At 37.2% G+C, this 23,004-nt stretch overlaps 1 protein-coding gene across 2 annotated transcripts in view; it reads left to right on the top strand.

The window, feature by feature from the left end:
* Positions 1–22,264, top strand: part of LOC145693294 (uncharacterized) — a 77,346-nt gene extending 55,082 nt beyond the window's left edge. The window contains exons 6-7 of one of the 2 annotated variants that reach the window (XM_081769154.1): positions 6,000–6,111; positions 21,035–22,264. In XM_081769154.1, coding sequence (XP_081625280.1) covers positions 6,000–6,094 — 95 coding nt within the window. In that variant the 3' untranslated portion in view covers positions 6,095–6,111; positions 21,035–22,264. Of the gene's footprint in view, positions 1–5,999; positions 6,112–20,459; positions 20,765–21,034 lie in introns of those variants that run through there. The other variant, XM_081769162.1, reaches the window with a different exon arrangement.
* The last annotated feature ends 740 nt before the right edge of the window (positions 22,265–23,004 follow it).

Below are 23,004 nucleotides of genomic sequence, written 5' to 3'. Positions count from 1 at the left end.
TACTCTTTATGCGCTCAATGTTTAATGAAAATGCAACGTTGCCGTTTACCTGGACCCACAACATAAGTGAATGGAAGTTACTGTCTTTTACACTAACCTGTCGATGGCCAGTCCCCATTTCAAACAGTAACTCCATTCACTTACTTATATTGTGGGTCTAGGTAAGTGGTAACATTGCATTTTCATTTAATATTGGACGCATAAAGAGTGTACAACCCAAACGACTCATCCGATTTTAAAAAAATCACTTTAAATTGAAAACATCATATTTGGACATTGTTTTTCCTCTTACATTTTGTTGTAAATCTGATAATAACAGAGATACCTAATATCAGGGGACTTTTGAGACATCCTGTATATATAATGAACCACCTACAGAAGGCAGCGAAAATAGGGAGGAATTGAAATAGGCAGAAAAAGAAAAGAACCGGGAAAATGCTGAGAACTTTCTAGGAAGGGTGTCATTTTGTAATTCAGGGTCACGTCTGTAAAATAGTTTCATTTTTTCAAATCTCCATTATGCGTCATATAACGTTTTTTTTTTTTTTTTTCACTTATTATTCCTTTGCTCTCTTGCACCATTCTTTCTTTCGCTGAACAGCAGCCGCCCAGCGTGCATGTTTCCCGAATTTAGCTCATAACTCATAAAGAATTTTTAGTCTAGAAAAATATTGTATATAACTTTTCCTAAGATAGCCAATAAAATATCCCCATTATTACATTTAAAACTAAGAATATAACTTCGTTTCAACGTTGTTTCTTGTTACTTTTCGTTTTTACCAAGGCTGGAATAACTTCAACGAGTAACATTAATAAATGTTTGTGCAAGATATTCCACACAGACTTTTGTGAACCTTGTAGTTTTAAACATGTACGTATTCGGGCTGCGTGCGTAAGCGTCACAAACACGAGTCACTATTTCCTTCGTTAGGAGACGTAGTTCATACGAATTTAGCAGAGAAACTACTGTCTGCAATGTGAAAATAAATTTACTATGCATTAGGATCTAGTGGTATAATTTCACACTTCGTACGCTAGCTAGACGTGCTGCGGCCTTTCGGCCTAAGTTCTAGACCGGCTTCGCTAGATGCATCCAGTCCTTAGTTCCTCAGATGTGTGGATAGTGTGTCTGTCTTCGCATCGTCAAGGTATGTTCCTTTGTCTTGACTCGCACTTGCGGTGTAACCCCTATTCTCGAAGGAAGTGGAATACGCCCACTGCGCGGCCAGACCGAAGTCCTGAGTGCCTACAGGTTAACCTAGTGGAATAAATACATTGATACCCTAAAGCAGGGCGCAAAATTTGAGAGTCAGACGCACTTGTCAATCCAAAAATGATGGTCGTAGTATCTCTCACGTACAAATTATGAGAGCCCCCCTCCCCCTTCCCACGGCCTTAATTTGACAAAGAAAGAGATTACATCAGGGCATAATATTTCGAAACCACACAATTAGATTCAGGATAATCAATTTTGATTTGGGCAATTCATATACATGTTAAACAATACCGTGCCTTAAGACTTCACGTTTGTGTAATGCTCTCTCTCTTTCTGCACTGAAGTACTAGTTGTCGATTGCAGCTTTCAGGTCAATGTCCTTAAGTCCTTAAGGAAAGGAGGGGCGAATTACAACGTTGTGAAGACTTTACATTTCGTGTTTTCTCTCACTCAATGACAATTATTTTCATGCGAAACAGAAACTTCGCAGCCCTGTAAGTTTCGTGAGAAACGATTCCTATTCAACGCAGGTCGCCAGCTCTAAATTTCTAGTCGCCAATGGCGACCTGGTGACCGAAAATTTTGCGTCCTGCCCTAAGAAATGGGTATCATAAAGTGAACGTATTTAGATAGTGAACAAATAGTGACAGAGCTATGAGCTCATTCTTGTAAGTAACGCAGCGCTTAGCTAGAACTGTAACCTTTTCCTAGCTGTAGGCTCAAAAGAAGATACCTGAATAAATATATCTAACATTCAGTCCAGAAGGAAAAAATTCAGGCCACAAAAGTGGAAAAAAAAATCATGGTTTCTTTGAGATAACGTGATTCTTCATTCAAATTAAAAACTATGTTCCGGTTGATAACTTCATTTAGAAACAAGTCATTTTGTTAAATAGATAATCATTTAAGAATGTTTCTTCATCGATGTTTTGTTTTTGTTGTATGTTAATCTAAAATTCTACGCAGCTTGGCCGTTTTTATTTGTCTGTGAAAATTTAACCAAATTATTTTCTGAAAAATAAACAAAAAGCTGTGTTTGTTTTCTTGTATTACAAGATCTGTAGATATAATAATAAACTATAATAGGACCGATTTTCATAATTATTGATATCTCTCTTGCTTTAATATAAAGGGAGGTGTTTCTTAAAACTTATTTGATGTAGATAATTTATATACTGGAAGTGCCCAAGACATTGTTGTATAGATTTTAAAGAAACAATCTGTGTAGACATCAAAGAAAGTGAAGTCGATTTTTAACGTTTTTCCCAAAATTTCAGATAGAATTAGCATTGTAACTTCTGTGAATTAGCGTGTATAAATTATATATATGTATATTGTCATCCGATGTGATTTAAACATTATTTCATATTTCGTAGTTTGTAAAACCATTGTTAATATAAATTATTAAAGTTTAAAACAAAATATTAATTTAATTCAACTTTAAATAAAGTTACTAATTGCTGAAACAAAATACAATGGTTGGAGAGTAAGTCATGGCAACTCAGTAATATTTCGACAATCGAAGGTTGTATTAAAAATGTGTTACATACAACTGAAAGAATATCCGTAATAAATATTTTGTTGGTAGGAATCATGAAAGAAAACTCAACCAACTGTGTGACATACACATGTATTAATACGCATGTTACAAAAACTCGTCTTATTATGATAAATACTCAAAATACGTCATGATTTACCCAGTAATTTTTAACGATAAGCAAATATGAACGAAAAAATGCAGCCTGTAGGAGGAAGCCTGACGCCAATACTTTACCCTCTGGTCAATAGATGGCTCTGTTTATTGTATTGGATGAGCACGGGACGCTGGGAAAACAGTTGTGAGTTATTCGTGGTGTAAAATAAAGATGACCAGAGTGGAATAGAGATCATAAATCAAAGTGGCCGTTCTGCGTGGAAGAAATCCCGAGTGAGCGTCACCTAAATTGGTAAAAGCGTTAGCGAAAATGGTCTACCATATCGAACTGTCGCAAGGAGGGTAACGGCTTTGCAGCGTAGATGCCAAACAACAGCGACATGGAACAGTCAGGCCGGCCTGTGAGCCGATATGTCTCGTGCCGTGTGGGAACATTGTTGGAGAACGAGAAACGATGGACGCTGCGTAAATTAGAGACGGAGTCTTGGATTGAGAAGCACACCATTAATAAAATTTTGACACAAGAACGTACTTAACGTTGCATGGAAATAGGTTCCATATGCCCTCGCGGAGGTTCAAAAGTGGGCACAAGATGCAGTTTGTTCCGATCACCTATAGCACTGCGAGAATGAGGGCAACCTATTTCTTTCCAAGATCATCGTCATGTCATGGATGAATTCTGAGCCAGGGCGTATAAACTTGAGATGAAATCGCAGTCCATAGAGTGGAAACATCCAGGATCACCGCGTATTCAGAAGTTTCGGAAGAATTCCTCGCCCACACGATTGATGGTGATTGTGGCATCTGACACAAGGGGAATATTTGATTCTCACTTCGTTCCTCTTAATACCACAGTCACATCAGCGTATTAGAAAGACTTCTTGCAGCGACATCTACAAAGTGCTGTATGGAGAAGCGTCCAGATGTATGGGACCAACTGCACCGATGGGAATGGGAAGAGTTGGAGCATCCAGCGTGTTCACCGGATTTATCACCATGTGAATTTTACATGCCAAGGTGAAGAAGCCACTGCGTGTAGACGATACGCGACCCTCCTGGACATTGGACATGCTGTGCGCCAACAGATGGCATGGTGCAGAGGATGGTGCTGCCGATGGTATTCGAAATCTTCCACTTCGATGTCATCGTGCTGTGGACAATGCAGGAGATTATTTTGAGGGTTTATCATAATGAGACGAGTTTTTGTAACATGTGATGTTACAGGGTTTCTTAGGCTATCTTTCATGATTCCTACCAACAAAATATCCATTATGGATACTCTTTCAGCTGTATATAACACTTTTTTAATACATGTTTCGATTGTCGAAATATTACTGGGTTGCCGTGACTTACTCCCCAATTCTCATTTATTAAATCAGGGTAGTTTCCGACTCGAATTTCAGATATTTGATTCTAGAATAAATAAATAAATAAATAAATATAAACTAGCTACCTTCCAGCTTTTTACACAGAATATCCCTTCGTAATTAAACGTGATATTGTTTACCACAAGGGACAGAGTTGCTCCTTTTCTCTTAATATCTAGGTATTATACACCAGCATATATACCCAAACTTGAGTCCATGGTTTGAGACTGAATTGCTCGGAATTTGTAGAGTTCACGAATAATTAATTCGTATAATTAATAATGCATACTTATGAATTAAAATCGAACTGAAGAGCCCGGTCTCAAGAAACATGATAGGAACTGACTCACTATATATGAAATTGATAGATTGAAAATGTGCAACTGAACCGTGTTAAATTTACTGAAGTGTCAAAATCAGTAAAACTACTAATTTATATATACAGGTTGTTTCAAAGCAACACCGACAACGTTTTTGAGGTGATTCTTGACACCAAAATAAGGCAAAAAGTATAGACCATGGTGGGTGCACAGATGCTTCCTTTCAGAGTTATAGGCTGCTGAAAACATGAAAATGTAAATTTTAAAGGTCAATAGCTCCAAAACTATGGGACCTACCGTAGTTGGATCAAGACTTCACTTAGGAAGTATTATGTGCTCTATCCAAATATCCAACTTTCAGTATCCTGTGATACTTCCTCAACAATTTTTTTATATAGGTGGTTGGAGAGTACTTCAAATTGCATGCCCGTAGTCAGACCCCCTCTATAAAAATTGGTTTGTGAGTACTTTAGGATTCTGAAACATGCTATGGAGCTGTAAAGTTTTTTTTTCTTTCTTCATGTTTTCGGCAGCCTATAACTCCGAAAGGAAGCATTTGTGCACCCAGGTTGGTATATACTTTTTGTCTTATCTTGGTGTCAGGAATCACCTCCCAAACGTAGTCGGTGTTGTTTTCAAACACCCTGTATATATATATATATATATATATATTTAAACTAGGAAGCAACGATTGAAGTACACTAGGAACCACACAATGTTGCCAAATGTAACCGAAGGTGTAAATCAATTTTTTTGCAAAACATGTAAATTGACTCATAACTCATACGTATGGATGTTCTGTCATTAATTTTCAGTTTGTTTAGTTGGAGTAGCTTGGAAACTGTGGAATGGAAAAAAGAATTTTTCATTTCCACCGATAACTAATCGGATGAGGCCTCCGTAAGGGGGAACTAGGGAAATCGTAGTTTTCATAAATTAACACTCTGAATTGGCAACCTTGCTGATGTTTCAGTGCATCAAAAGGTGTGTTAAGGATCTGTCTACATTATGCAATTGCTGAAAACAATGAAAAACAAACTTGTGTATATAATGTGTGTGTGTGTTTATTTTTGTTTGTTTGTTTTCTAACATGTACGATAGGCCAGTTGATAGGGACGTGGAATAGTTAACATTATCTCTTGATATATATTTCTGTGCTTTGTTGTCATGAAAATATGAATTGTTGCTTTGCAATAAAAACTTTCATTCAAGCAATACAAACTTTCATCATTTCGTTTTCAGTGAAATTGTAGAATAATTGACTTAATTTGAATAGCGAATATTTCAAAGCATTTTATTATTACAGCCGAGTAGTATTTTTTTTTCTATTCCTAATGTAAAAAGTATTAAGTCGTAAGTTGTATATTATCTTGAGACTTTATTCTTTTATATTTATGTTCTTTAATGCAAATGTTTTTTTTTTTTCTTCTTTCCTATGAAAGATCGTAGTTCTCACAGATTGACAGACAATGAATGCAATAAAATGGATATTAGTAAACCAATCTTCAATGAGGAATCTGCAGTAAATGCTACGTGAATCATTAAGATCATTTCGTAAGTAATATCCATTTCCTCTCTTTCAGTATATAATTTCCATCTATTCAAATTAATTCTCTGCTAAGCAATCAAACAAGTTTGGTAATAGTGAAAATTTCAGCGCTGTGTATATCCAGTCAAATCACCGAAGTACAGAAATGGCAACACTATGCAATTGCACATGACTTGCTGCAATACGAGAAGAAATTTGCCAACTTTCTTGGATGGATCGTCACTATGGACAAGACCTGGTCTTATTTATACGAAGCACGCTTGAAGCTGTAATCCAGTAAGAGGAAGCATACTGGATTTCGTTGTTTAAAGAAAGTGCTTCCTATGCAAGGTGGTAGCCTTGAAGATGACATACAACATTCATGAAGTAATCCGGGACTTCTCTGTATTTTGCAGCCAGTTGGTCGATGCAGTTGCATTCTGCACTTAAAGGAAACAATGGCACTTGCTAATAACGACGTCCATTATCTTGCATGACAATACCAGATGTCATACAGCTAATGTAGTACAAAAGTTCCCACATAACTGATGATAAGTTCTTGAACATCCACCTTTCCCCGAATATGAGTCCATGCAATTACGATCTCCTCGCCAAGATTAAAGAAACATTTCGCGGTAAGCATTATGACACAAGAGAAAACATCATCGGTGAAATAGACCGGTCCCAGCGAAATATCGACAATGATGGACATGTTAACCGTGTACAATGCCCTCCACAGGAGGGCCAGAAGGTCATACAAGATATGGCGAACGATTATATTGAAACAGTAGTACTATGAAGAATTATAACAGTGTTACCACTACCTTTTAACCAGCTCTTGCAGTTAGTAATTTTTCATTTACATAGACGTGACAAAGCTAAAGCTAACTCTTATCAGGTGTATCGGAACACCTTAATACCACTGAGCACAATTGCGTACAGAAATAGCAGGCTTGGGTTTTAACCCTTCCCCCTTGACAAGGTATGAAAAAATAACATTTACCATATTAAGATGTATATACAGAAATTCTGAAGCTGTATGAACTTCAAGATTAAACCTCTCTCCCCTTTGACGACTTTGTGTACGCTACTGAAAAAACATACTATCAGAGAGTCTTCGGTGTTCCACAGGGTGTCGTTAGTGATAGAGAAGTGTGTGTGTGAACCTTCTTTACCGGAGAAAAAGATCCAGAGCTAAATACAGATAAATGTAATCTACAGAAAGAATTGAACATTTAGTAACAAACTTTATTAGCAAGTTGCATATATAATTACAGACTTCTTGCAGTCTCATTGTGACATGATCACAAGAATAATTTCAGTAGTTAATTAAGTTTGTTACTGTGAAAAATTTCTTATCGGAGTTGGCAAAGCTTGTTACGGTGATTGGATTACTCCATTAGTGGTGAGTGAATTGTATAAAGTTAATGGGTTTTGCATTATGTACGAAACCAAAATTACTTTTTTTATATTTTTTGAAAAGTATTTTACTTTATTATGATAACAATATATTACTTAATTTATATTTTGGTATAACAATATATTACTTAATTTATATTTTGGTATACGAATTAAGCTCTCTCTTAGCTCGCAGCTTCCATCCGATAGAAAAGAACTGCTCTCGGTATATATATATATATATATTTGGTCTAGGAATTAATTCGTGCGGTTGGTACGCACACATTGAAGCTGTAGTACAAACACAAAATACATAAATACCTTAAGAAAAATATTGTCCATCGCTAGCCACCACTTTCGCCCATCTGTCAGGCAATGTACGGATTCCGTGGCGAAAGAAGTCCTCATCCTTGGAAGCGATCCAGTCAGAGACCCATGTTTCGATATCTTCTGAAGAAGTAAACCGCTGTCCAATCAAATCGTTCATGCAATCGAACAAGTAGTAGTCCGAAGGAGCAACGTCTGGTGAATACGGCGGGTGGGGTAAAACTTCCCATCCGACATTTTCTAAATAGGTTTTGACCGGTTTTGCGACATGTGGGCGAGCGTTATCATGTTGAACAATAAGTTTATCATGTCTGTTCTCCCATTCTGGTCGTGTTCTGGCCAGAGCTTGCTTCAAACGCATTAATTGTCGTCGATAGCGTTCTCCATTCATAGTTTCACCCGGTTGCAGCAGCTCATAGTACACCACACCTTTCATATCCCACCATATGCACAGCATAACCTTTGCACAGTGAATATCTCGTTTTGGTTGTGATGGACCTGGTTCACCTGGTTTCACCCAGGCCTTTTTTCGTTTAGGGTTCTCGTAATGGATCCACTTCTCATCACCCGTAATAATTCGATGCAGAAACCCCTTTCTGCTCTGTCGTTGAAGCAGCAATTCGCAAATGGTTTTTCGTCTTTCAACGTCTCTGTCTTTCAATTCATGTGGAACCCAATGTGACATCTTTTGAATCATTCCCATGGCTTTCAAGCGTTTGGAGACTGTTGTTTGATCAACGCCTAATGCTGCTGCAAGTTGTTCCTGCGTTTGACACGAATCCTGCTCGAGCAATGCTGTCAATTCTTCGTCTTGAAATTTTTTTGGCTGTCCAGCTCGCTCTTGGTCTGCCAAGCCGAAATCACCACTTCTAAACCGTGCAAACCACTTCTGACACGTTCGCTCAGCTAGAGCATGGTCACCATACACTTCCACCAAAATACGATGACTTTCAGTCGCACTTTTCTGCATGTTAAAGTAATGCAGCAGGACACCCCGCAAAAACACTTTATCAAGCACAAATTGCGCCATGTTCACTTAACTACAAACTGGTGTTGTTGACGCTTTAATCCACTGCCCTATACTACGAACGATACGCGATGACAGGGGTTTGCAACACATGTGTGGATACACGGAACTGTGGGACGCTCCGTTCGTTGCGCCATCTCTTGTCCACCCGCACGAATTAATTCCTAGACCAAATATATAATCTCCCGATATACAAAATCATGTGGTGATTGTGAAAGACATGAAAGAAAAACAGAGAAGGTAAATAATAATAATAATAATAATAATAATAATAATAATAATAAAACGATGGTGCGTAGAAAAGAAAGAAGGAAAATTGATATGAGAAAACAGCAAATTCTTCATAGTTATAAGAGGAAAACCTCCAATAACGTGTGCAATGAGTTGGCCTACTTCTTTGATGAAATTTAGACCTTCGAGATCCTAAGTGCCGCTCAATTCAATGGCCACGGTCACGAACATGTACGTATCGAGTAGTTCTTTATTTTTCTTCTTTTCTCACATTTCCTGCGGGCTGCAATAGCTCCTCCTAGTGATGACGAAAGAGTAAGGTTGGATGACGCGAAAGTGTCATAGCAGGTGAAATCCCAGAGAAGAATCTTTCCCCTCTTCCATGGTACCAACGTCATGCCATCTGGTCTTCTGCCGTCAAATCTGTTACATCCCAGAGGTTCACGAACAGATGGAACTTCTGCCGATGTGAGTGTTCTCCAGATAATGTCATTCATGTTCGAATGTCTCATTTGTCTTCCGGAAGTATTTATACAAGAGAGACCGTGTAGCCCTTTCTGGTTGACTAATGTACCACATTTAGAGCAGTTGTGTGATTTACATATGTCTATCCCTAAGTGAAGTGCAACTCCAATACGAAAACTTTCATTTGAAAGGTGTAGTCCTAGGTTGTGTGAAGGTAATGCCTGTAGCCAAGCACCTGAAATTGGAGATGGGGCGAGAAGTCTAGCCTTGTCCTCTTGGCTGTCTGCTTCTGTACTGATTGATGCAATTTGATGATCGGGGTTGTCCCAAACTGATGGTGAACTTCTGCTAGTTATTTCAGGAGGACTTAAACCAACTAGGTTAGACCAGCCAGATATGCAGTCTTGGACATCAAATTCTATGTGAGGCTCATTTTCTTGATTGAGGAGTATCTCAATGGTATGTCGAGATCCATAGAACGACTCTAGATATGTAGGATACGCCAAATCGACAGCTTGAATACCAAAACCTCCAGAATCAACTGGAAGGGAGACCTGTATCCATGCGCTACTATTTAGGTTACAGTTGAGTAACGATCCTCATCCACTTTTCCAAACAATGTCAAACTCTCGAGTAAGTCAATTTCACACCAAGAAGGAGAACAACGTAAAATATAGACCAGTCTTGGCATGGAGAACGACGCACGCAGAAGATAAAAAGCTGAATGTGCTGAGACTAAGGCCAAACGTGACAAAAAAGAATCTAACTTTTTAGTTTTCTTGACTAACAAGTTACATATTGCTTCAGGTGAAAGAGGTCCACCAAGAAGAAAGGCTAAAGAGGTTGTGATAAGTTGTATTCCCGGTGCTGAATTTTTAAATTGTAAATATAACACTTCCATTTGATCTTGCGAAATTCCTAAAAATCCTACTTCACACTTCATGAAAATTAAGTGTAGTCCAGTGTCTGCTACCATAATTCGAATATTGTGTAGTTCACTTACAACTGTGTGAGGATGTTCTCCTATAGTACCGTCATCTGAGTACCAGATATTTGATTCTGTGTTGATCCTAGACACTATGGACTGAATTGTAATGGTGAACAAAGCGGGACCTAAAGAATCGCCTTGTTGTACTCCACGTTGCGATAGTACGCATAACATTAATATACATAATGATAAATCGATGGAAAATTAGATTTAATTGTGAGTAGCATTGCGTCTCAGTTCAGTTCATTGAAAGCATTACGAAAGTCTAATTTCAAAAAAGCCTTTTGTTGTGTATGAGAAGTAGAAAAGTAAATGCGATCTGCATGTGCTGCGGCTTCGGCTCCATTGAGGACGCATACTCCCAAGTGAGGATAATGTTAAGCTATGATGGATTCTTTAATTCTGGAACATATAACCTTTACTAGTAGCCTTCTCCAAATGTTGCCCACAGCGATTGGTCTAATTCTACCACTCTTCTTATTGAGTACAATAAGCGATGCTTAAAAAAAAAAAAAAAAAAAAAAGTCTTATTTTGTGAGGTACGTTACCTGAAAGGATTGAATGAGGTAATTCTAGAATTACTGTGGTTAATCTTTCCTTTGAATCTGATTCGTGTTGTAAGAGTAAATCCTTAAGAATCGAAGGACGGAGACCGTCAAAACCTCCAGCTGATCCAGATGGGAAGGATTTTATAGCATATTGTAATTCAGAAGCTGAAGCTCTGGTGTATTAGGCTGATCTTTAGGAGGATCTGGTAATGTAAAAGTGTCTGAATGTGAAGGGTGCTTCTCCTTAAGTGCTTTTAAAACAGAGGCATTAGGTGTGGCGGTAATATCTTCAGAAATTAGTAATCTGACTGCACCTCTTATGTCTCCATTGTTGAGTTTGTTCTCGACTCTTCTGGCGTTAAAGGATGTTGGATCAGAAGAATGTTGAGGTTTGCGTTTGTATTTTTTTGTATAATGATGGGGTAACGAATGTCGGTGAGAATCATTCCATTCGCAGACTCTTTGCTTGACCCAGGTCGTTAAGTTTTTTACTTGATCCTATTGTGAAGGAACATTGAGGACTGCATACGTGAGTAATAACAGATCCATCCATACGTCTAGTTCGTTTCTGTTTACAATACGACGGATAACATCATAGAGACAGATAGCTACAGATACTGGGAACTCTTCTTAATAAAGGTACAGAAGATTTTAATTTGACTAGTATATTGCAAAAGTCGGAAATTGTTATTTGTTCTGATTATCATATTCAATTCCATTTGATGAAGTAGCACTGTAATTTAGAGATGGCTTCTGTTTTGGTATGGAAGGCTTATTTTTCTTGTGGACAGTTTGGTGACTTTTGCTAATGTGGATGGCAAGTGCTCTGTGATTAGCTAGATGTTTTTCACAATGAGTGCAGGATACATCGTAAGAAAGATTAAGTGATTCTTCATTCTTAATAAGTGATGCGCCTCCGATGTCAGAAATAGTTCCGTCAAGATTGTGGCCCTCATCACATAAGGTTAAATGATTTACGCCATCATAACTGGCGTCAAGCCTCTGCCGATCAGCCGCCGCGCTGCACAAAGGCAGTTCTGGATTGTTATTTTCGTGCGATGTCTCCATCCACCATTGTTGATAAAATAAATAATTTTAATCAAACAATAGAAATTTTTAAATTGGTGTTTAAAAGACCGATTTTCCAACGATTTAAATCATAAAAACACCTTAATATCGAGAGATATCGTTTGTGAAAAAGCACTCCTCTGGAAGCACCACTCGTTCTGCCCACACATATACACAGATACAATTCACAAACGCGATATATATAACATAATCAAACGAAAATTGCGGAGCAGACATTATATGCACACTCACTCTTTTCAACAATCAACAAACTTTATAAATGTATTTAAGTTTTAAGAATTATCAGTATAATAAAATTGGTATTCGTACACATTAAGAAATATTGAAAGTCTCTTTGACGACAAGGAGACTTTGTAATTCTGTGCGAACTTTATATAACTACACTATATTTATTTGCTTGTTCTAATAATCATCTAATATGCTATATCCAATGTCAGGGTTCCCACAGACCTGGAAAATCAGAGAATTCGATTTTTGTCAGGAAAAACCAGGGAAATTATTGAAAAGTTCTTTGAGGTCAGGGGAAGAAAGTAGTCATTCTCGGTAATAAAGGCAACTTTGAAGTAATAAAGTTATTTGGGATTTAGAAATCAATCAATACAACAATATAGGATAACAGGTTATAGATGCACCAAGTTATATCAAGGTGTGTTGTGCCGTGATGTATGGTTAGGATCTTAGCTCTGGAGCCAGTTGAACATTTTGAATCCCGTAATATGGACAAAATGTGGCGTCTCTGACTTCTTGAGCTGAGATACATACGTTTTTTTTAACCGACTTAAGAAACTGGACGGGGTTCTCAGTTAGACCTGTTTATGTGTATGTTGTGCGTATATTCAAGGATAATTCTTCGACACAGATGCACCGATTCTATTTTGTTTTATTTTTGAAAGAGTATTCTTTTCTGGTGCTTCCATATAAATTTCATGAGGAGCTAACAATAGTCTTTGGAGTTACACCACGAAATTTCTCACTGGATAACAGTGTTCATAATTGTATGATCACACAATTTCAACATAGGTTCACCAATTTTGTTGATTTCCTTTTTCTTCAAAAAACTTGCTCGTGAGGTGGTTTTGCATAAATTTCATTAGGATCTGATCATTGTCATCAGAGCTAGACCATGAAAATCTTCAACGGTTGGTAGTGTTATTGTCGTAATCGATTTCATGGTGTGGATGGTCACATAATTTCAATACAAAGTGTCCTTTTTTAAGTTTCGAAGAATATACTTTCTTGCAGGTCCCATATACGTTTTAATAGGATCTAATGACAGTTTAACAGTCTTTGAAGTTGGACCGTGAAACTCTTCAACAGCTCATAGTCTCAATACCGTAGTTTATGCAGGATTATAAGAAAAAATATGGTCCTAACAGATGGTCAGCTGTTGTTCCTGCCCAAATCTTAAAATGCGATGGATTACATTCGATTTCTTCGCAAAAGTGCGGACTTTTTGCCCATACTTTACTATATAAAGGGATTTTTCACCCTCCTTGTATGTGATATCATCATCATCTTTATCATAAGCGATTTGTCATTAGTGGCAGGTCATGATTAGTAAGCTAAGAAATGTTTCTTACGATCTCCCGATCGCTTCGTCTCAGCGTATGAACCACTCTTCCTCACACTATCAGTACAATCCTTTATCAACCAGTGACCTAACCAGCTTCTTTTCCACTCTCTGATTGTCTTTAATATCACATACATCTCTTCTGCTTTTTCCGGCGTTTCCAGATTCGTTGTTGTCTCTACCCAGCTAATTTTCTCCATCCTTCGCTACAGCCACGTTTGTAAGGCTTCCAGTCGTTTCTCGTCGCTGTGTTTCAAAGCCCTATTTCTGCCTCGCATAGCACAATGCTTCATACAAAACACTTAAATGAGCCTTTTTCATAAAACTTTATTCAAGAATCCGCAAAATATGCTTTTCGTTCTTAAGTAATTGGTCGTAAAATCTACTATCTACATTATACGTAGATTGTCCTGCGCACTGACACATAGCTTTTCGTTGCATATATAGTTTGAATATTTGCACTAACACAAAACTGTATTGAGTGATTGTTGTCCAAGTTGTATATTTAAGTGATGTAGGACAGCACACATGAAACTAGGAAGCGCAACAACATGTGCTGCCAGATTCCAAGAGGAATTTCTTCCAAAAACTGTGTCAGTATCTTCCGTAAATAAATAAATAAATAATGAGGTAGCTGGCACCGGTGAGATGTTGTGGGAGAAGATACGGGCCAATTATTCGTCCATGTATGATGGCTGCCTATACGTTCACAATGTATCGTTCCTGAAATGAGTGCTCGCGAACAGTACGTGGATTTTCTTGTGCCCGCACCTGGCTGTTACGACATTTGAACATGCCATATTTTGAGGAGGTCACTACGTCAGTAAATAGTATCATTGGGGAAATGTAGGATCATCTTCACAGCCCTGAAAGTACCACTAAGTATGGTATGGATGCAGTTGTTCTTAGTGGAGAATCTCCCAAACCGCTGTGCTGTTACCACTCACGTCGGATCTCGTCGGATAATCCTCTCTGTGCGTTGAAGGACGTCCTCTTCAAACTCTTTTATTCGCACGCACCTCAGAACACCACAGTCAATTCTGTTGATGGTAAGAGCTCCCTCGTGGCTAAACAGTTAGCGTACGTGCCTTTGGCGCGGGAGCTCACGGATTCCCGGCGTGAGCTCATGTGGTTCGTATTCCACGTTAATCAGTAGGTTCACGTCTCATATAGCCTCGCTGCTGAACGGGACGCTAAACTAAAAATAACTCAACTCAGCTCTGTTGACGGTGAAGGTACTGGTGACCCTGATCCGACGTTCTGTTCTGGGGAAGATAGTATGTGAAGGCACTCGACGATGCAGATAGTGTTCCACGTAAAGACGACGAGCATGACTTCCATTACGATGGGCTTTACAATATGTTAATATCATGTCGGAATACTCATCAAACATGTACTCGGCCATTGCACTGAAGTGCACGATCGGATTAAGAGAGATTGTAGGCTGGCCTAGATATACAATAGTATAGCAAGCTGTTTTGATGCAGGGAACATTGTACTGAGAGGTTTACGTCATATATGCGCAGGAACTACTAGCAGCGTGAACCTAACACACGTCAGTCAGAAAGTCATATAAGGAAACTTATCTTTGTGGTACGAGTATGCTACTTTCGTTGCTTGTTACACAATCTGGCAACTTGAGATACGAAGTCAGAAACAGGATTGAGCTTCTAAAGGACTTGAAAGGTGATAACGATACGAACTTTCTATTAGACAGGTTACTCATACTAATTCACATTTTTTTTCTACCGTGTACAAAAGTGTATTATTGTCTTCTTCATTTCACTCCTATTAATGACGTTATTTCGAACACACACACAACTCCTAAAAAGAAAAACGAAAACTGAGGCAAATAGTGTGTTTGGCTCGGCCTGTGCTGAGCAATACGTGACTCTTGTCAATCTGAAAAGCTATGGCTCGTATTTTCCTGTTTTCGTTGCACAATATTTTTCTTGTTTCAGGTAGACTCGCGTTAATTTGTCCAAAAGTAGTCCATTACACTATCGGTAAGTCGTAGGCCGGATCCTATAGTTTGACGTGGGCTGCGCACCATTTCATGCAATGAATGGCATATCTCAAGCATCTACATTCGTTTCAGCATGGTATAAAACCATCTGCTGTCACTTCTCTTTCTTTTACCTAGTGATTTGAGCAAGGGATTAGAAAAAAGCAGTTGCGTTAGGTCATATCCCAGGCACACTGTACAATATTTTCCACTCCGACTCACGATCACACCATGAAAACACTTGGAAAGTACTTAATTTTGTAAATTTATTTATAGCTTTTAGGTAGACTACTAAAGGAGATGATGGACAAAATGATTGACACTAGGAAACAATTGGAATGAAAATGAACATCGATAAATCGAAAGTTATGATAATATCCCGTGGAAACTCGTATGGGTCAGAGTAGAACAAAGAAAACTTCAATAATTTCAAATATCTGGAAGTATTTTGACGAGAGACGCTTACTACACCAAAGAGATCAGGTCAAGAATTGTCATAGCCAAAGAAGCATTCAACAAGAAAAGATCATTCTTAACTAGCAGCCTTAGTATGGGACTAAGAAAGAAATTGATCAAGTGGAATTTTATGTCAAGGGGAATCTCTAGATTCCCCGTCACTTCGCATACTGTATAGACGAAACGATAAAAAATTGCACAGGTGATTTCTAATTACACTTTTATACCTTACTAGCGTTGACGTGTATTTATACCATTACAGCGAGTTAATCGGTGTCATTTTGCGAGTTCTCATAAATAGACAATGAACAAGAACCAATGTTTCTAATCTCAAATATGCAATGCTGTGATTGAGCACTTACTTTGAATATGATTTAATTTGTTGTTTCTGAAATCGTTGAAATATATTGAAATATTCCTCCATGGTCGTCGGATAATTTTTAAAACTCAACATCAAAAACATGAATGCCAAATTAATTGATAAAAATCTTAGCTCAAGTATACCAATCGTACGCCATTCAATACTTTATACATATTGACTGTTACAATGTTTTTCAAGAGTAGATAGTTTAATTAATGTAATATATAGCCTCGTCTTATCTATTTTGATCAGGAGAATTTAGACAAAGCATATTGTCCTTATTTAACATAATACGAGGGGGAGTCCGAAAATAAGTTTCGCCTCTCGTTTTCCCCAGGAAAGCGAACAGCAATGGGGGAAACAAGACAGTGGATGCACGCACAACACTCCCAGACCCAAGTGGGTATCGTTTACCCGTGATCCTGCAGATAGCGCCGTCGCAGCGCCTGCGCAAAGCGGAGACGAGTCTCTCAGTTTGAGCCTGGTAGCTATGAAGAGTAGATGCGTTTTGACGCCCTGGTCAGATTAGGAAGTGCGAGCGGATGTTCGCTATGACTGGGCATATCAGGAGCCAAAATCCATAACCGCCTCGTGGAAGTTTATGAGCCCGATATGATGTCAAAACAAACGGTGCGGAGATGGTGTCACCAATTCAGTGAGGGGCGTCAGAAGGTACTGGACATACCGGGATCTGAAAGGACGTGCACGGCCACTGCAGACGAAAACGTCAAGGAGGTGGAAGACTGTCGGCGGCAGGCGCTTTGGAAGCAATGCTGAAGTCACAGAAACTGTTTGACGTTTCTTCCGTATGCAGAGCCCTGAATTTTTCCTGGAAAAGCTTTTGAAGCTTATATACCGGTTTGACAAATTTTTCAATGTGCGTGGTACTTATGTAGAAAAATAAAGGTACGTCTGATCTTTACTGTGATGCTAGTTTTGGTCGTGCATCCCTACCTCTGTCCACAGTCGCTTGGGGAAACTCATTTTCGGACTCCTTCTTGTATTATAAAAAGCATATGGTCGAATAGCAGAAATTGATTTACAGAACTTTGCACTTTGCCTCTTATCACGAGATATACATTAATTAAATTTTACAAACGTAAATAACTTATTGGATATCTACAGGGTGGTTGTAAAGTCAGTACCTGTTCGTAACAATGAATATTTCAAAAGTAAACAACCTATCACAGTTTTATTTCCATTGAATATATTATTAAAGTGTACCATTTGGTTATTAAGCTACATTTCAACATATGCACTAGGGTGGTTCGAAAAATAATCATTTTTCTATTTCCAAAACACTATAGTGCGCAAAAGTTGCTGTTGGTATAGACAAGAAAAAAACCCAAAAAGAAAATGTTTTATTTACAAATCTTCCGATCCCGCATCGCCGTTGAAATTTAAAAAATCCGGTAAAAACAATAAATTTTCAATATTTTTGTAAAACGACTGAATAATATAGGATGATGACCCTGCGTAACCTAAAGGTTTCTTCAAGTATGTAAAAACAACTTTAAAATAAATAAACTATATTTATATAGCATCTTCTGGTCGCGCATCGCTGTCAAAAATTTGCAAAATTTGAGGGTTTGATATATTTTTTCTTCTTTTCTTAAAACAAGTAAGATAAGAACGCTACTTATAACGAGGGGATGGCTGTACTTGGAGTTCCACTACCCAACCAGCCATCCAATGATTAGGGTGTATTATTTACAATTATATTTATACATTTATAATTTCACATAACTCGTCCCCTACAAATTTCCATTTTCCCCTTTATTTTTGTCTAGTACTAATAATTTTAAACTCTGATTTATGCGGAGCTCAGTGATAAACGTTCACTTCTGGTGCATGGGGTCCTTGGTTCGATCCCAGCTCGCGCCAAGTGAGCTTTGTGGTGGACAAACACCGTGTGCGTGGATTTTCTCGGGATTCTCCTGTTTCCTCCCACTTTCATTCCACCATTTCATTCATTGCTCATCATCATCGTCTTCTTTAGTCTAGCCGGCAAAACCATGGGACGTGAAACTTATAGATTTCATTTTTTTCTGATTTATGTGAAAATGTAGGCATGGATGAACTTGATAACAATGTAGCTCTGATGAAGCCGTCTCTAGCACTGTGTCCACACATTCTACCGGAAGCTTCCGTCACAAGCTTAACTCATCTTTAAGCAGAATAAGTATGACTTGGGAATTTCTTGAAATTCATAACTGTCTTAATGTTTGCTTATAAACTGTCTTATTTCATCATTAGTCAATGCTCTTAATAAAGGAAAAGAAGTAAGATTACAAGTATCCCAATGTATTATTTCGATGTAACCTTTAGTTCAAAAGTTCAGGTTTGTGGCGTAAAATGTCGAATAGGAACAATTTCAAAAGCTGCTTTCCTTGCCTTCAAAAATCATCCCAGCCTGAGCTCTCGAATGTGGTTTCTGTCATCAATGACTATCGCCAGCAAATTTTCGAAATGAGCAAAGTAAGCATTCCGTTCTATAACAGGGTCTACAACTTATTTCAGCTCTTCTGGCAAATTTCCGCGTTTTCTGAATGGTCTCGTAAACATGTGAACTTTCGGTCAAATTGTTGCTCAACTTAATGGCAAACCACATAAGCATATATAACTTTAAGATAAAGATGACAACTTGCCTCATTATCTGAAGGACTTTCCACTAATGTATAACCGCATAACTCTATTAGCTATAGTGAGTCATCTTGAATCTGACAAAGGGTCAGAGTCACGAACTGAAAAGTCTTCAGAGCAGTGCCCTAACTGGATGACTTTTGGTCAATAAATATCGTTGGTCTTTGCTGAGTATCTGTCTTTCTACTTCAGGAATCACACAATTGATAGGTTCAAATTCAATAACTGGTATTGTGTGTGGACACAGTGCTGGAGATGGCTTCATTAGAGCTACATTATTGTCAAGATCATCCATGCCTAAATTTTTACATAAATCAGAGAAAATATAATCTTTAAGTTTTACGTCCCACGGTTTTGCCGGCTAGGCTAAAGGAGATGATGATGATGAGCAATGAATGAAATGGTGGAATGAAGAAAGTGGGAAGAAACAGGAGAATCCCGAGAAAATCCACGCACACAGTGTTTGTCCACACAAACCTCACTTGGCGCGAGCTGGGATCGAACCAAGGACCCCATGCACCAGAAGTGAACGCTTTATCACTGAGCTCCGCATAAATCAGAGTTTAAAATTATTAGTACTAGACAAAAATAAAGGGGAAAATGGAAATTTGTAGGGGACGAGTTATGTGAAATTATAAATGTATAAATATAATTGTAAATAATACACCCTAATCATTGGATGGCTGGTTGGGTAGTGGAACTCCAAGTACAGCCATCCCCTCGTTGTGAGTAGCGTTCTTATCTTACTTGTTTTAAGAAAAGAAGAAAAAATATATCAAACCCTCAAATTTTGCAAATTTTTGACAGCGATGCGCGACCAGAAGATACTATATAAATATAGTTTATTTATTTTAAAGTTGTTTTTACATACTTGAAGAAACCTTTAGGCTACGCAGGGTCATCATCCTATATTATTCAGTCGTTTTAGAAAAATATTGAAAATTTATTGTTTTTAGCGGATTTTTCAAATTTTAACGGCGATGCGGGACCGGAAGATTTGTAAATAAAACATTCTCTTTTGGGGGTTTCTTCTTGTCTATACCAACAGCAACTTTTGCGCACTATAGTGTTTTGGAAATAGAAAAATGATTTTTTTCGAATCACCCTAGTATGCACCCGTATTTTCCACACACTCCTGCAATCTTTTAAAAACAGAATCCACATCTCTTCGTAGCATCTCAACTGAAACATTTGCAAACACTTCACGGATATTTTGTTCAAGACTGTTAATATCCCTTGGTTTTAACTTGTACTCTTGTTTCTTAGCCCAGCCTCAAAGGAAAAAGTCGCATGGAGTTAGATTGGAGCTACGTGCAGACCATTTCACCTCTGCACTTGCACGACCGAACTTCAAACTTCATGCCTGGCGGGAATCTTAGCTCTGTCTTCTACACTGCATACACCAACCATTTTGCTGTTTTCATTGGATCAACTTCTAAAATCATAAATCGTAAACCTCACATTAGTAAACAGCACTACATGTCAGCTAGAGCTGATGCTAGTTTCTAGGATAATCTGAATTAAAAATAGGTATTGAATTTACAATCACTCTGTAACGTTAAAACTTCGTAACGTCGTGTAACGTTAAAAACGTCGTGTAAGTGTAACTTTTCAACTTCGTAACGTTAAAAAGAACACGGCCTAATTATTAAAATATTAGGAATATTGACGAATACAACTTAGATTTTGAGTTTCTTATTATTAGTTTTATGATTATTTTTATTGTATTTTAATTGTAGTATTAAGTTAGTAACTCATAGTCATTTATAATTTTTAAATTTAGACTTTCACTAGAGTTCTGTGTGTAACTATTTCGTGAAATATTTTCTGTTTCTCTTTAGGTCTTTAGCTGATGTGCAATGTAACTGACAAAGAGGCAGACACTGTTGTGGACTATTGTTTACTTGCTGTCACAATTTGCGAGGAATTCTTGCAAATGTAGTGAACAATTAGAAATTCAAACGACCATGAGATCTGATATACCATATAAACTTTGAACATAATCTCCAACATACTGATGGCCAGAATGAGGGTAATTAATTTAAAGTTAATACTTTGAATGTAGTATGAATTCTATTGGTCGCTGTTGTATTCAGGATTAGCTAAGACTTACGATAATGCCGTTGTGTTCAGTTAAAACAGACTTACCGATAGTGTAAATATCTTGCCTGTAGAATATTGATTGTTCTTATAAGTAAGAATATCAGGAGGACGTAAATGGTGGTTATTTTCGTAGCGTTAGATATTAGTATTTGAAGAAAGTGCAATGTTCATATAGGTGATAAATGTGAAATAAGCTGTGTATGTATTGTAATCTTGGATTTACATTCTTGTTTCATACTGTTACAATTGCTAATGATAGCATTACTGCTATTTAGAGAAGAACAGTAAGACGTAAAAGGTAATAATTTATTGAAAGAAAGAAAAAAAGACAAGAAAATGTGACTTGAAAAATATATTTAATCTGTTTATAATAAATTCAATTGAAACACGTGGTTAATATATATGTTTAGCTTTTCCAAACAGTTTTTATTTTTCTGAAACCAGGTGTAATAGATATTGTTGTTTAATGTTTTGATAATTGATAGCTATGAATTTATTTATGATTTCTTATTTAATAGCGCTGTTCTAAAACAGAACTTGAATAAAAGATACCTTTTAACAGTTGTAAATATTTGTTCCTCTGTACTATTTATCGCAATGTATGTATATCTCTCGAAAACGAATCGCTGTACGAAGATGTGTTTCCTGAATAAGAGTTTCCTTTTTGAAGTAAATATGTGATAATCAAGATTTGCTATTTCGTGTTTGTAATTTTTGTATTTACACAAAAATGTTAAGTGTGTTCTCATGTTTTTTATGTGTAAAAAGAATGTTTTTATTGTGATCCACTTACTATAATTAAATGCATGTACACCCTATATAAACATGTGTGGTGTGTATATATACACATTGAATAGTGTTATTCAGACCAGTGATGTATTAGTTAGCCATAGGAAAAGAGTGATGAACTAGACTAGACCTAATAAGTTTTATTTTTATTCATTTTCCCATGTTAAGTTTCTTTTTTTTTTTTTAAAAAAAATCATGATAGTATTATATTGTTTGACATTAATATTACGTTGTACGTATACCAAAATATAGTTCGACTTCCTAGTAACGTATCTACCTGTCTTTGAAATACGTACTATGGTGTATTGTGTAAATAAATTATTTTCGTGTTAATTTGGGTGTATGGATTTCTGTCATGTAGTTTATTGGAATTTTTGTTATTTTCTGTATGTGAAGTAAGTAATCGGTCAATTGATCAGTTCTTCCCATTCTGTTTAGTATTCTATTATTCATCGCACTGGTAATAGCTTTGCACTCAAGGGCCCGCAAAAGAATCAGACTTATAGTTGGTTTTTGAATGATACATTTAACATGAGAAAGCCTTGCAACGATACCTGATCGACTGGTAGATCACGGATATTCGCGAACGTTTAAAATAGATTTTTTGAAAAAAAAAAAAAAAAAAAAATGTATGTTCTAATGTGTTGAGAGTTACAAGTTTGTTGACATTGGAAACGTTTTATGCATCGTACAGTTGTAAGAAGTTGCATAGAGATAACTTTCCACATATTAAGGCAGTTACTAAACATTTGGTTCAGTTTCTCTATTCTAGTTTCTATTTGTGTGTTGTCCTTTAAAAAAAAAAAAAAAAATCAAACAACAACCATTAATGTTCTGAATGTTTCATTACAATGAGCAGCCAGGTCGATATTAGAGTAGGATTTGAAGAGAACATATATACACAGGAAGAATGGACAGC

This window comes from Thermobia domestica, chromosome 1, assembly GCF_964235325.1.
Source record: "Thermobia domestica chromosome 1, izTheDome1.hap1.1, whole genome shotgun sequence".
NCBI lineage: Eukaryota > Metazoa > Arthropoda > Insecta > Zygentoma > Lepismatidae > Thermobia > Thermobia domestica.
This window is presented reverse-complemented; position numbering and strand designations above follow the sequence as displayed.